This window comes from Natrix helvetica (assembly GCF_964273705.1).
Source record: "Natrix helvetica genome assembly, chromosome: 2".
Taxonomy (NCBI): domain Eukaryota; kingdom Metazoa; phylum Chordata; class Lepidosauria; order Squamata; family Natricidae; genus Natrix; species Natrix helvetica.
In genome coordinates, this window is record NC_138552.1 from 109,028,107 (window position 1) to 109,041,421 (window position 13,315).

The 13,315-nt window shown below is 40.1% G+C and overlaps 1 protein-coding gene across 2 annotated transcripts in view; it reads left to right on the forward strand.

Moving 5' to 3' along the window:
- EPHA1 (EPH receptor A1) overlaps positions 1-10,722 on the forward strand; it is an 81,388-nt gene extending 70,666 nt beyond the window's left edge. Inside the window, exons 9-18 of one of the 2 annotated variants that reach the window (XM_081940285.1) lie at positions 2,209-2,302; positions 2,744-2,793; positions 3,469-3,603; positions 3,693-3,878; positions 4,254-4,315; positions 5,650-5,859; positions 6,208-6,357; positions 7,527-7,720; positions 8,116-8,271; positions 10,075-10,722. In XM_081940285.1, coding sequence (XP_081796411.1) covers positions 2,209-2,302; positions 2,744-2,793; positions 3,469-3,603; positions 3,693-3,878; positions 4,254-4,315; positions 5,650-5,859; positions 6,208-6,357; positions 7,527-7,720; positions 8,116-8,271; positions 10,075-10,153 — 1,316 coding nt within the window. In that variant the 3' untranslated portion in view covers positions 10,154-10,722. The remainder of the gene's footprint in view (positions 1-2,208; positions 2,303-2,743; positions 2,794-3,468; positions 3,604-3,692; positions 3,879-4,253; positions 4,316-5,649; positions 5,860-6,207; positions 6,358-7,526; positions 7,721-8,115; positions 8,272-10,074) is intronic. The other variant, XM_081940286.1, reaches the window with a different exon arrangement.
- Positions 10,723-13,315: the final 2,593 nt, after the last annotated feature.

Here is a 13,315-nt window from a genome sequence, read left to right on the forward strand (position 1 = left end):
TTCATCTTACAAAGCATTCCTGTTGAAAGAATCAGTTACCAATCTTTTCCTTGTCCCAAAGCTTAAGGTTCTGCAATGAAGTAAAAAAAAATACACCAAAAAATGCCAAAAAGTGTATTTTGCTATTGGCATTACCCATGGTCTCTCTCATGGCTCTGCCTAAAGCTGAGGTGGTATTCAGCAGGTTCTGAACAGTTCTGGAGAACCAGTAGCATAAATTTTGAGTAGTTTGGAGAACCGGTAAATACCACCTCTGACTGGTCCCATCTATTCTTTGCCTCCTGAGCCCCAGCTGGAGTGGGGAGGGAATGGAGATTTTACAGTATCCTTCCCTGTCATGCCCACCAAGTCACGCCCACAGAACTGGTAGTAAAAAAAATTTGAATCGCAGTTGCATCTCATTTTCCAGTCTCATTTACCAGATGCAATTGCAGTTGCATCTCATTTTCCAGTCTCTCTCTCTCTCTCTGTTGCACCCTCCTATATCCAGATGGAATAGTGTACTATTATTACTGAAGTGTTATTTAAAAAATACTGCCTGCAGTGTTATCATCATGAGCAGGGAGACATTAACCTCATGACAGCTGCCTTTTGAAGGATGTGATCAAAATATGGAGTTTCCAAATGTAACTTGACTTTGTCCCAGATGATGTACTTTAAAATGCCATGAAATAAATAAGTAGCACAGAGCAAAATGAGTCCATAAATAACAGTTCAAAAACAAGAATTCCCATGCTTTCAGCTCAGCTCCATGCTTTTGTGATCCCTTGTTATTATTTCTTTTGGGGCAGCTGAGACTATTTTCAATGAACTTTTGCAAAAGAAATGCTGTGAAGCTGGCTGCAACTGGAAACTTGGAACTCTGCAAAATTTAGGGACAGGCCATTTTGCCACTGGAGAGAATTCTTCTCCCCCACCCCCTCTTCTTGACCCTTGAGCTACATCTGCCCTAATGGTCTTCTAAGTGGAATGATGGCTTTGCAGCTCTCCTCAGTAGCCCAGGCCAGTGAAAGGGTTAAGAGATTTTTACTCTTTTTGTATCAGCTGCCAAACAGCATGCAAAGTGCCAGACTTTTTGGAGATGAGGAGACTGTTGTTCCAGCAGGCTCCATGGCACTCAAGTTAGAAGAGCAATTTTTTTTTATCATTTTCTGAGTCAGCAGAAGTTAGGGCAAGCACAGATGGCTTCAAAGCACTTTGGAATGATTGGAGAGAAGGAAGTAATGGCAGCTTAAAAGTCTCTTAATGAAAATACTTTTCTTTTGGCAACAGATCTGCCGCATAATTTACACAGCAGCTATGTTTGTCATCGACAGGGAACTGTGCCAGTTTCTGCAATAAAATATGAAGAGCAAATAAAAGCCTATGAGCCCTGATTATATGGCTTCCTGATGCCAATTGACTGCATACTTAGGGTTGTTCCATTGTTTTTCACACATATTCATTTCCCTGGGGTCCATCACTGTAGCTGCCTATGTTGAATACAGTTGCGGTATGAAATTCCTCTAACATCCATATGGTTCCCTTTATGACAATTTAAGCAAGGTCAGAGGAACAAGCATGGCGAAAACCACCAACTATTGTTTCTGTAAATGGAATTAGGAGAACCACATACAGGAAGAATTACCCATAAGGCAGTCATTGCTAAGAGCATTATTTAAGATCTGATCAAACTACCCACTTACAAAAGCTTCAACATCCCTCTTGAATATGGAGCATTTGGATGAATTTAGCATTTCTATTTTGGGCATAGACATCGTCACTGTTTGTTTCCATCAATTCTTCTAATAACCTGATGCATCAGGAATTTATAAATAAACCAGAACTGATTGCTAAATAGTGCAACCAATTTGTTGTATTGTGCTTTAAAACTATTTCTGTAAGCGTATTAAAGCACAAAAGCATATCATGCAAAAATATGTGTAACGACAAGTGAAATGGAAACATGGATTAACATTAAAATTAAAAATAAATGTATACATAGCCCCAATAATCCAGAGTCCATACTTTATAAAACAGGTGGCAAGGCCATTATTGAAACTTATGTAGCATTTTGCAGTTTTAAAGATGCAGTATGACCACTTCCTAGTTGACATCCAGTACATAAACCTAATTCTTATTTGAATAGAAGTGTTTTAATATCTATTTATAAACACATTTTCTTGTTCTAGTGAAGGAATGTCTGTAATTCATCCTTCGATCTTGCAGATACCGGTATGCTTCCTGGAGGTGTGATTGTGTCAATCATCTTTGGAATCCTGTTGTTCCTTGGGCTGATCACGGGGTTCATAATCTTCCGAAGGTAAAGGCAGCAGCTCCCAAAGGAAAGAGGCCGTGTGTGTAAGGCAGTGGTGGGATTCAAAAAAATTTACTAGCGGTTCTGTGGGCATGGCTTGGTGGGCGTGGCGTGGCTTGGTGGGTGTGGCTTTGTGGGCATGGCAGGGGAAGGTTACTGCAAAATTCCCATTCCCTCTCCACCCTTCTAACCTGCTTTCCAGCTCCGTTCTCCTGTTCAGGGCAACAAAGGAAGATCAGCTGGGAAGCTGGGAGGCAGAGGGGGCAGGGCCAGCCTATTTGCCGGTTCTTCAAACTACTCAAAATTTCCGCTACCAGTTCCCCAGAACCTCTCAGAACTGGCTGAATACCATCTCTGGTGTAAGGGTTGTCGCCAAAGACAGGAGTTTGCTCTCTTCTATACCCTGCTTGCTTACAGCCTCTATTTATGTTTGTTCTTATTCTTCAGACGAGCTCATCATCAACGAGCACGGCCATGCCACAATGGCTACAACCGAGGTGAGGCTTCAATTAAAAAAAAAAAAAAAGCAGATGGCAAAGATCTGCATTCTAGAATTCAAGCACAGTGGCCTTCTCCAGTCTTTAGAACCCTCAGAAGTTTTCATGACATGGGTGGAGGGGCGATTGATGTTGCAAAAAACTTGCAAAAATATTGTAGAATGCCAGTTAGCAAAAGACTGTTACATGCAAAGTAATCAGGGGACGCTTGAGTAACCAGCTAGAGTTAATCAGGAATAAATAAGTTTTAGTAGATTGTTGGTCAAAATTTTCTGACCACTTTCCCTCCAAATGCACCTTCCCAAAGCATATTTTTTAGTGAAAGGGGGGGGGGCTAAAAGAGATTTAATATGTAGAAATGGTTTGTGGAAACTGTAAAAGCCATATTCTCTTGCCATTTCTTCATTCACACTCGGCTCCCAGGGAATCAGTTTATGCATCTCAAAGAAATGCCATGATGGAACATACAGCTGGGAGAGTTTTCTGAATGAGGAAGCTTTCATCAGCCTGGTGTTTATTTGTGGAAGTAGGGTTCATATAGCCCAGCCTGATTTACTTCTTATTCAATATGTTTAGGACTGCAGTGTGGGAGGACCTCATTTTTCATCAAGTCAATGGAATTGATTTTTCCTCTGCTGTCTGAAACTTTTGGGAGAAACTAGTTTATATTGTCAGCTTTTATTGCAGATGAGATGTGGTTGAAACCTTATGTAGATCTCCAACCATATGAGGATCCCCGAAGGGGTGTCTTAGAATTCACAAAGGAACTGGACCCATCTATTGTCTCAATTGACACAGTTATTGGTGAAGGTAAGTTTAATTAGCTGATTGTCTCTACCTCTCGTGGTGCCATTTCTCCATTTCCTTTATCCTTTGCCTTGTCTTTGGATGTTCCATAGGAGAATTTGGGGAGGTCTATTGTGGTGCCCTGCACTTCCCAGGGAAAGAGCGTATTGTTGTGGCCATCAAGACCTTGAAGTCAACTTACTCAGATTCAACCTGGTGGAATTTCCTCCGTGAGGCAACTATCATGGGCCAATTCAACCATCCCAACATTGTCCGGCTCGAGGGAGTTGTCACAAAACGTAAGAATTCAGAGTTGTAATGACAGTGGGATATATACACTCAGTGATAGTTGTGAGATAAAGTACATTTGCATAACTGGGATTCCTGAAGGGCTGAATTGATTGGATGTGAAGCACAGAAGATGTAAAAACCTCTTAAAAGGTTGTGTTTTGAGTTGGGGTAGCGGTTGCTAATTTGAATAGACGATAGCGAGCTAGACAGGGAACGGGACTGATTACGAGGAAAATAGCTTTATCTCCTCCAAAAGTATATTTGCCAGACAACTTGGACTGAAATATAATCCATGTTCGTGGCCAAAGAAATGAGAAGCAAGGTGAAGATATGGATATAATAAGAAAATAACTTTAGTATTTTTTCTTCTTTTCCCCCCACAGGGAATCCAATGATGATTATTACAGAATACATGGAAAATGGGGCCCTAGACACCTTTTTAAGAGTAAGAAACTAGAGAATGATTTAGTCAAAGAGTTTGATGACTACTTGAACTGATGAATGTTGTGTCTGAGCTGTAACATTACACACTGATAGTAAGATTGAACTGCTAAATCACATTAATCAATCTCTCAGTCAGTATGAAATATCTTCCCACATAAGTAAGATGAGAGAGAATAATAGATTAATATGTTTTTCAGGCAAGTTTTTGTGTGTGTTTGTAATCAGCGATATAAGTCTGACTTAAAGGTGGTTCAGTTTGGCTGGTGGGTTTACTACCACCTCAGGGAAAACCTGTTTAGAAAACAGAAGGAAATAGAAGCTCCTCAGACTTGTATTAGTTTACCCAACATACTGTCAGGCACAAGAAATCAGAGCTAGGGTTAGGTCCAAAATGAATACAAGTTTATTTCATGGTACCTCTAAAGAAGAATCTGTACTACTATGGTGAGCGTGAATTGGCTGTAGATAAGCATCAATGGAATTCAAGGAGGGCTGGACTTAGATCTCAAAGGGTCTCTAAACTGAAGTGCTTGACCCCATCCCTCAGGCTCAGCCTGGTCATCTTCTACACATACTATGACATCTTTAGTTTGGCAGCAGGAACTACAGCCAGCTCTTAACTTGGTATCCTCATTCTTAGACATGGGACTTTCAGTGTGATAATGCCTCAGTTGCTGTACACATGATCCAGTGGTCATTTAGCTCAGTGTTTCTCAACTTTAGCAAGGTAAAATATGTGGATTTCTGGGCATTGAAGTCCACGCATCCTACGGTGGCTGTGTTTGAAAAATACTGATTTAGCTGATGCCAGTTTTGTTAAATCTTTCCCATCCATTTAAAACTTTGGAACTCTTGCCTACCTAAGTTACGTTCCCTCTCCCAGGCTGCATATGCATAGAGTGGTACTCAGTGGATCTGGAAACCTCCAACCTCTGCTTACTTTTTAGGAATATAAATAATACTACCTAGCAAAATCCATAGCTTGTTTTGATGGAGTGAACCCTATGTTGTAGAAGCAACCCGATGGTCTGATGGACTAGTTGAATATATCCCTAAAGCAAGTGGTGGGATTCAGCCAGTTCGCACAACTTTGGGAGAACCAGTTGTTAAGTTTCTGAGCAGTTTGGTGAACTGGCTGTTGGAAGAAATCATTAGGGCAAAGAACCGGTTGTTAAATTATTTGAATCCTACCACTGCCCTAAAGTGAAGCTTTTCAGCTGTGAATGGAGACTTAGTTCCTCTTACCTAGGACAAACATAACCCCCATTTCCTTGCTGTGAAGCAAACAAATGAACAGAATACAAGCATTCATCAGTGTCCTTGTGTGCACTGCAGGAGAATATCGACAAGTTCAGCTCGGTGCAGTTAGTGACAATGCTGCAGGGCATTGCCTCAGGTATGACCTATCTCTCAGACCGCAACTATGTGCATCGTGATTTGGCTGCCCGCAACATCTTGGCATCACACACCCTTCAGTGCAAAGTCTCTGATTTTGGCCTTTCTCGAATCCTGGAAAATGATGTGGAAGGAACATACGAAACAAAGGTAACACAACAGAAGCTATTAGAGGGTACTCCTCATTTAGGGGGGGGGGGGTAGTACTGTCATGTATTTATGACTCACAATATTGGGGGGGGGGACTTTGATTTTTTTTTAAATTCTGCAAAGAATATATTCCCATTCAAGCTTTGCTGCCAAAGAGCTGTCAAAGCCATACTGTTTTTTCTGTGTTACATTACAGAATACAAATGCATCTGTGCCCAAGGCGACAATTGTGCTTTACAATTTATTAGTAAGCGTAAGACAAACAAATGTTGAACTTCGCAGAGAATATCAGTCCCTTAGTGCTTGCAAAAATCGTGTATCAAGTTCCTTTGCAATCTCATTGGACAGGGCGGAAAGATCCCTATTCGATGGACAGCTCCAGAGGCCATTGCCAATCGGATCTTCACCTCTGCCAGCGATGTCTGGAGTTTTGGCATTGTCGTGTGGGAGGTGTTTTCATATGGAGACAAGCCCTATGGAGATATGTCTAATCAGGAGGTAAGAGGGCAAGGAGAAAACAGGGGTTGTCAGTCAAACCATCCTCTGAACAAGCAAATACCCTGGAGGGGGGAAATGGTTTGGTTAGATCTCCATTTTCTTTGTTCAGTCATAAATAGGCTGTTCTGTTGAATGAATAGTTGTTAATGAATCATGAAATTTATACCAACATATATACTCCTGGGTCAGAAATATTTATCCTGCCAATACGAGGATAAACCCCCAACCCAAATTTCACATTAAACATTTCCATTGGCAGAAAGCAGAAGATAAAATACTTTTGTTCCTTCACCATCAATTGCCTCAAAGATTCCTTACTTCATACGGATCTAGGGTGGGGGGCAGATTTTGTTTACTGTAATAGACAAAGCAGTGGTGAGATTCAAATAATTTAACAACCAGTTCTCTGCCCTAATAACCATCTGGGTAGGCGTGGCTCTGTGGTCATGTGACTGGGTGGGCGTGGCCAACTCAACGTCACTCACGTTGATGGGCGCTTCGTTTTAGCTGTTACAATATAATGAGGGTTAAGCAGAGAGGCAGTTTCTGTAAACAGGGCAATAAAGATTAGGCTAGAAACAACACCAGAATGTTTCCTTACTGCCTTCCTTACAGGATTAGCCCTGTAAAGTGGGAAAAAACAAAATGAGATTTCTTCCAACAACTGCTTAGAAAGTTAACAACCAGTTCTCCCAAATAGGTGCGAACTGGCTGAATCCCACCACTGTAGACAAGCAATCAACTAAGGATTTTCTTTCCTATATTTTAAGTGGAGAAAAATTACTAGAAGAAATTCTTTGGCTCTTGCTGAATTCAGCGTAATTCTTTGAAAAATAAAAAAGTATCCTGCTCTTCATTTGAAATGACTCATTCACATCATAATCACATAATCTTCAGAGGGACCTCGCCCTGATGGTGTTTTGCACATTTTAAAAATTAATATTTAAATGCTTTTAAAATATGTGATCTATCATGAGCTTATTTAATCGGGCATCCATGGTTCAAAAAAATAATCTAAGTGACTCTCCGAAAACTCATGGTTCTAATTCCAAATGATTCTAGTGCTTAGATCTGAGATCAAGAAATGCCCAGAACTCTTCAGACTTCTGCTACATTGTCCAAGGAATTTTGCACACACAACCTGATTGATTGCCTGTTTTTCTGGGTAGGTGATGAAAAGTATAGAGGATGGGTATCGGCTCCCCCCACCAGTGGACTGTCCCTCTATCCTTTATGAACTGATGAAGGTGTGTTGGTCATATGATCGGACACGGAGGCCACGTTTCCGGGAGATCCATGCTCAACTAGACCACTTCCTTTCCAGCCCACACTTGCTTCGAACGGTGGCTGATTTTGACCCTCGGTAAGAGATAAGCACCCCTTTAGAACAGTTTGAGAGATTCTATCTATAAATAAATCTGCAGCAACAAAAGCTGAATTTTACCACCAGGGTTAATTATACTTTCTTTATGATACAATCTGTATACAAAGTTCTGGCACCTGCACATTTATATCCTACATGCATTTGTTTAGGGTGCTCTTTCTAGACGATGTGCTTTCCTATTATGAAAAAAAGCACTGACTATGCAAGGCTAATGTTCACGCGAGGCAAATAATGAAAAGCGAAATTCTCCACACAAAGTTAGAAGTTCTCAGCCATTTAGAATGGTTCCATCTTCATCAAAGTAGGATCCTGTCCTTCTCCCATGTTACAGTTTAAATTTCATAATTGGTCTGAAAATACCTATCAATTTATAGGGTGACACTTCGACTTCCGAGCTGCAGTGGGTCCGATGGGATTCCTTATCGGTCTATTGCTGAATGGCTAGAATCCATCCGCATGAAACGCTACATCCTCAACTTCCATACTGCTGGCCTGAACACCATGGAATCTGTCCTGGATCTGTCTGCTGAGTAAGCCTTGGGTATATGGGCTGTGGGCTTTGACCTAAGGTAGAAGAAGGCTTTAAGCATGAATTACAGTTAAACGCTAGAATATCTATTGAAATTTCTACTAGAGCAGCAGTCCTCAACCTTTGTGACTTTGCAGCCCGGCTGGGTGGGGGGGTGGAGGGACAAGGGAAGTGGGCCACATGAGTGGCAGGTTGGTGCACACGCAGCCCTTGTGCAAGTGGTGGGTCAACACACACACACACAAGTGCCTGCTGGCCTGCTACTTGCGTAAGTTGAGCTGCACATGCACGCTCCAGCCAGCAACTCATTCAGCCCAATTCCGAGCAGGTCACAGCCTTGTAGTGAGCTGCAGCCCGGGGTTGGGGACCCTTGTACTAGAGTACAAAAAACTTTTATTGATTTTGCGGGTCACTTGTAGTTTACTAAGTTCATAATACAACAAACATTTTGAAACATCCTCATGCTTCCACACCCTTGCATTGTCCTCCCTCTGTTTGAAAAAACTCAATGAAAAATACATCACCTAACGTTCAGCCCCTTAAATATTTGATCCCTTTTTTGGCAGTGATCCTTAGGAAGTACCATTGTAGATGTTGTTAGTATTGCCATCACTGTTAGGATTGCTATCAGTGTTCCTCCACCCAACTAGCATGGTACTTTTCCTGATACAAAGGAAGATACCAATTCCACATATTAACATTCAAGGTACAGTATATGTCAAGAAGACAATCAGTAAAACAGCTAAAATCCAAGTAGTTGCTTGGATTCATATAGCAACAAACACACAGTCATAGCAATTCTGTTCCTTTGAGGAACTAGAAATGGGTTTTAAAAAAAGCTACAACCATCTCTATTTTGGCTTCATTTTGCAAATGAGCAGTTAGTGTGGGTAAAGAAAAGCATTACTTTGGAGTTTCAAAGAGTGAGAAGTGGCATGGCAAGGAAATAACAATCCGTTTGCCAATTTCCAGCAGCATCGTGATGTTTCTGGCCCAAATAATTTTCTAGGCTTTTTTATAGCGCTTCAAAAATTTGCAAGAACTCTTTCATCAATGATAGAAATAGGGTACAGAACGTCAAATGAAAACTTTTAAAAGAAAGCCTCCGCTACCCAAAAGAGGATACTATGAATATGAATATGAAAAAGCTACAGGACAAAATAAATATCTGTAAACAATAAACTTATCCCTTTTGTTATAACACTGTATACATCTGCAATGCTTCCTGAATGTATCAGACATATGCAAGTTACCAACATAGCAAAATTCACATGAGCCGGAAAATATTTTTTTTTGGCAGATAGCACTTTTAAGAAATTGTTACACAAGCATAATTTTTGCAGATATCTAATTTGTAGGATACAGACCTTAAAGATATGGGACATTTATGTACAGGGCTTATAAAATATTGCCTCTATAGATTTAAATTAGAACCATGCTGTAATAGAATGACACACAAAAGACAAGGAATAAAATTAGCTGTTTAAAGCTTTGCACCCTCATTTCCCTTTTCAGTAGCATTAAGAAGCATTTTGGGTTCATTAGAAAATCTTCAGCCACTGCAAAATATGGATTAATTTAATTAAATTAAGTTCCATTTTTCATGCCATTTCCTGAAGAATGGATCTTGAGAAATCGTTTTCTATTTATTTTATTTATTTAATAGAACTGGAGAAGCAGAGGGGGTGGGGAGGATTACCTTCCATGGATGCCATCACTCTAGGAAATGGTCCATTTCTCTAACTTGCCCCTCTTCTCTAGCAATTCAGTGACTAATCTTTTTCCTTATCCGTGTGATTTTAAGGGACTTGAAGCAAATGGGGGTGATTCTTCCTGGCCACCAGAAGCGAATCCTGTGCAGCATCCAGGGATTCAAAGAGTGAAACATGCCAGGTGCCCAGCAAGAGTTGCTGCCGTCTCCTTTTGCAGAAGATTTTTTTTTTTTAAGTGACCCTGTGGCGGCCCTCCTGCGAATCGGAAGCCAGAGGCGAACAGCTGCACCTTGAAACATGATGCACAGGTTGGGGCTGAGTAGCCTAGAACAGGAAAGAACTTCCTGCACAGGAAACCAGAAAGCAGCACATGCTTCAAAAGCAGATGTTGCCCTTCTCTTCTCTCACTCTTCCACTCTTGCAGAGGCTTCTGGCTTGACATACTTTACAGCTACTATTGAGGACGTAACATGCCACTGTAAGGAAACACTGAAGTAAAACCATACCTACCTGGAAAGGACTTTTTCTGCGGCAAGTTCTAGGCCTCCAGATGTTTGTGGCCAGATGTTTATTACAGTATTGCTTGCAGAGAGCACGAACACCTATTTTTTCCTCAAGTTGAGGATCTGCTTATATATTTAAAATATCAGGAAGGGGTGGCATAAGGGAGAAAACCCAGACCTGGATCAATCATATGTTGTAGATATGATTTTGTAAATAAACTGATAACGCAGATCAAAGATTTTGGCTCATGACCATTTCTATTTTTCAGTTAGCTATTAAAAACATCACAGAAGGGAAAAGTAGGTTTTGCACACACGTTAGAAGGAAATGCTAAAAAAACCTAAGAAATGTTTTGTAAATGTTTTATGTAGTATATAGCATTACCAAGAACTGAAAGAATAGGAATACTTTATGAATATTGGAGTCACATAAAGAGATTGCGTGGAACCATAAATACAAGACAGGTAGAGTCTATGTAGCTTAGGTGCACATTATTTTAGATTTCAGATTAAGAGTTGGAAGGAACCTTGTAGGTCATTTAGTCCAACCTCCTGCCCAAGCAGACCCTACACCATTTCTGACAGATAGCAGTCCAGTCTCCTCTTGAAAGCTTCCAGTGATGAAGTTCCCACAATGTCTTAAGGCAAGCTGTTCCATTGGCTGATTGCTCTCCCTGTCAAGAAAATTATTATTTCCAGGTTGAATCTCTCCTTGTTCAGTTTCCATCCATTATTCCTTGTCTGGCCCTTCAGGTGCTTTGGAAAAACACCCGACTTCCTCCTTTCTGTGACAGCCTCTCAAATACTGGAACAGTGCTATCATGTCTCCCCTGGTCCTTCTCTTCACTAGACTAGCCATGCCCAGTTCCTGCAACCGTTCATCATGTTTTAGTCTCCAGTCCCCTAGAAAACCATAAACTACAGCACAGCTAGCAGGTGGAGAACATTTGAAGGATACATAAGCTATGTTTTGGCAGGAAATGAAAATTAACCAAGATATGAAGCAAAAAAGAGAGAGATCTTGTTGCATTTGCTGAGGTGCCTTCTGTAACTGCTTTGATATTTAGGAAAGTGGTGTCCTATCACTTTCTTCAGTTTTCGTTGTAATTACTGTTGCTCTTTAGTGTAAAATCAAATTCAGTATGAGCTCAAACTATGACCCCTTTACAATACCTTTGATTTGACCTCTTAGTTCAAAACCTTTTGTGGTCATATGACACTGTGTTTTTGTGTGTATACTACCAATATTCAGTGAAAAAAGCTCATATTGGGAAGATATGTTCACGCATCCTTCAGTGGGAATAGTTAATCTCAAAACTTTGCCTTTATAAGAAATGAAACTAATGAGATGGTGCTCATTTCACCCTTTACAACCCTCCAAGGTAGCAATTATCCACCCAGGTTTACCATTGTGTTTTTCTGACAAGATGCAATTTTTACGAAGCAAAAATTTTCTGTAGCATAGGCACTTGACATTTTAATTTTCCAAGTAAGTTTCTGTGGAACCCAAGATGATCTTGAAAGCTGGTGATTTGCTTCACAACACACCAGCTTTTTTATTGTGTAAATTCAAAACCATGGAGATATCCACACATGAACTTGTGAGTGGCAGTGAAGATTCTGGTATTTGCTTCTATATCAGGGTATAGCAAGCAAGTATTCCACCTATTCTATCAAAAGAAAGTCCAAGCATGCAACATCAAAACAATGGCCCTAGACAAGGTTCTACAGCAAAGTCCTAGTGAAAGAAGAGTTGTTGGAGAAAACACCATGAGATACACCATTTACATGCAGGACACCAGTAACAACAAGGTGTTTTAGTAACATCAAGTGCTTTAATACAGCCATCTTCTTCGAGAAAGACTTCTCAAGATATATATTTTTTAAAGATTGTAAATCTAAGTGGGTTGTGCCAATTAAAATACATGTCAGGTCAAAATGCAAGGAATGAGCTCTAAGAACATTGGAGATTGGGGAGAAAATATATAGAAGCAAATGGACATGAAAATACTTCTGTGGATTCATTGGTGTAATTTCCATTTCAGATCACATTCTGTACTTACTGTAAAAGTGGCTCTTTTACATAAGAAAAAAGACTTCCACTTTTTTTAACAGAGGGCTAAGGAAGATTACGCAAGCATGAAATGTAGGCAAGAACATTTGCCAAAACCAAATGTTCTTGCCTACATTTGTACGAAACAAATCCGTACAAAATCCAGCTTTAACCTAAGGCACACCAAGTAAGCTTACTGGTACATTTAGCAGCTTCTCATTTGGTTGCAAAATACTACAGAGCTGTTTGTCCACCTTTGTTGAAAAACTATTAGGGTATACTGACTTAACAATTTTGATTTTTCAACAAAATTGGTTGTGAGAATACCACACAAGAGCAATATTCAATAAGCTAAGCTAATGGCTCCTAATTATTTTTCACACAGGCTGCTGTACAATTAAAAAAAAGTTTTTGAGCACTACGAGCCAAGGCAAAGTAGCAACACATCTCAGATCCCACGGTATACATAAACCTCAGCTTTACATGGTTCTCCGCAGCGAGAGAGTATTTCTCTCTAAAATATTTTATATTTTGGGAAATTGCTGAGATTTGAGCCATTAAAACAAGCAAGCAAATTTCAAGGTAATTATAACATCATGGCTAGGCTTTTAATAGCCATGTTTAGATACAAACTGATATGCAAAGAAATGGAAACAATCTGGCCCATGATGTATTTCGACCTGATATGGATTAAGCATTTTATTATTCCTCAACAAAGGATTTGTAAAAGGTTTTTTTTTTAAATTAAATTTTGAAAAAAATTAAATTTAAATTTCT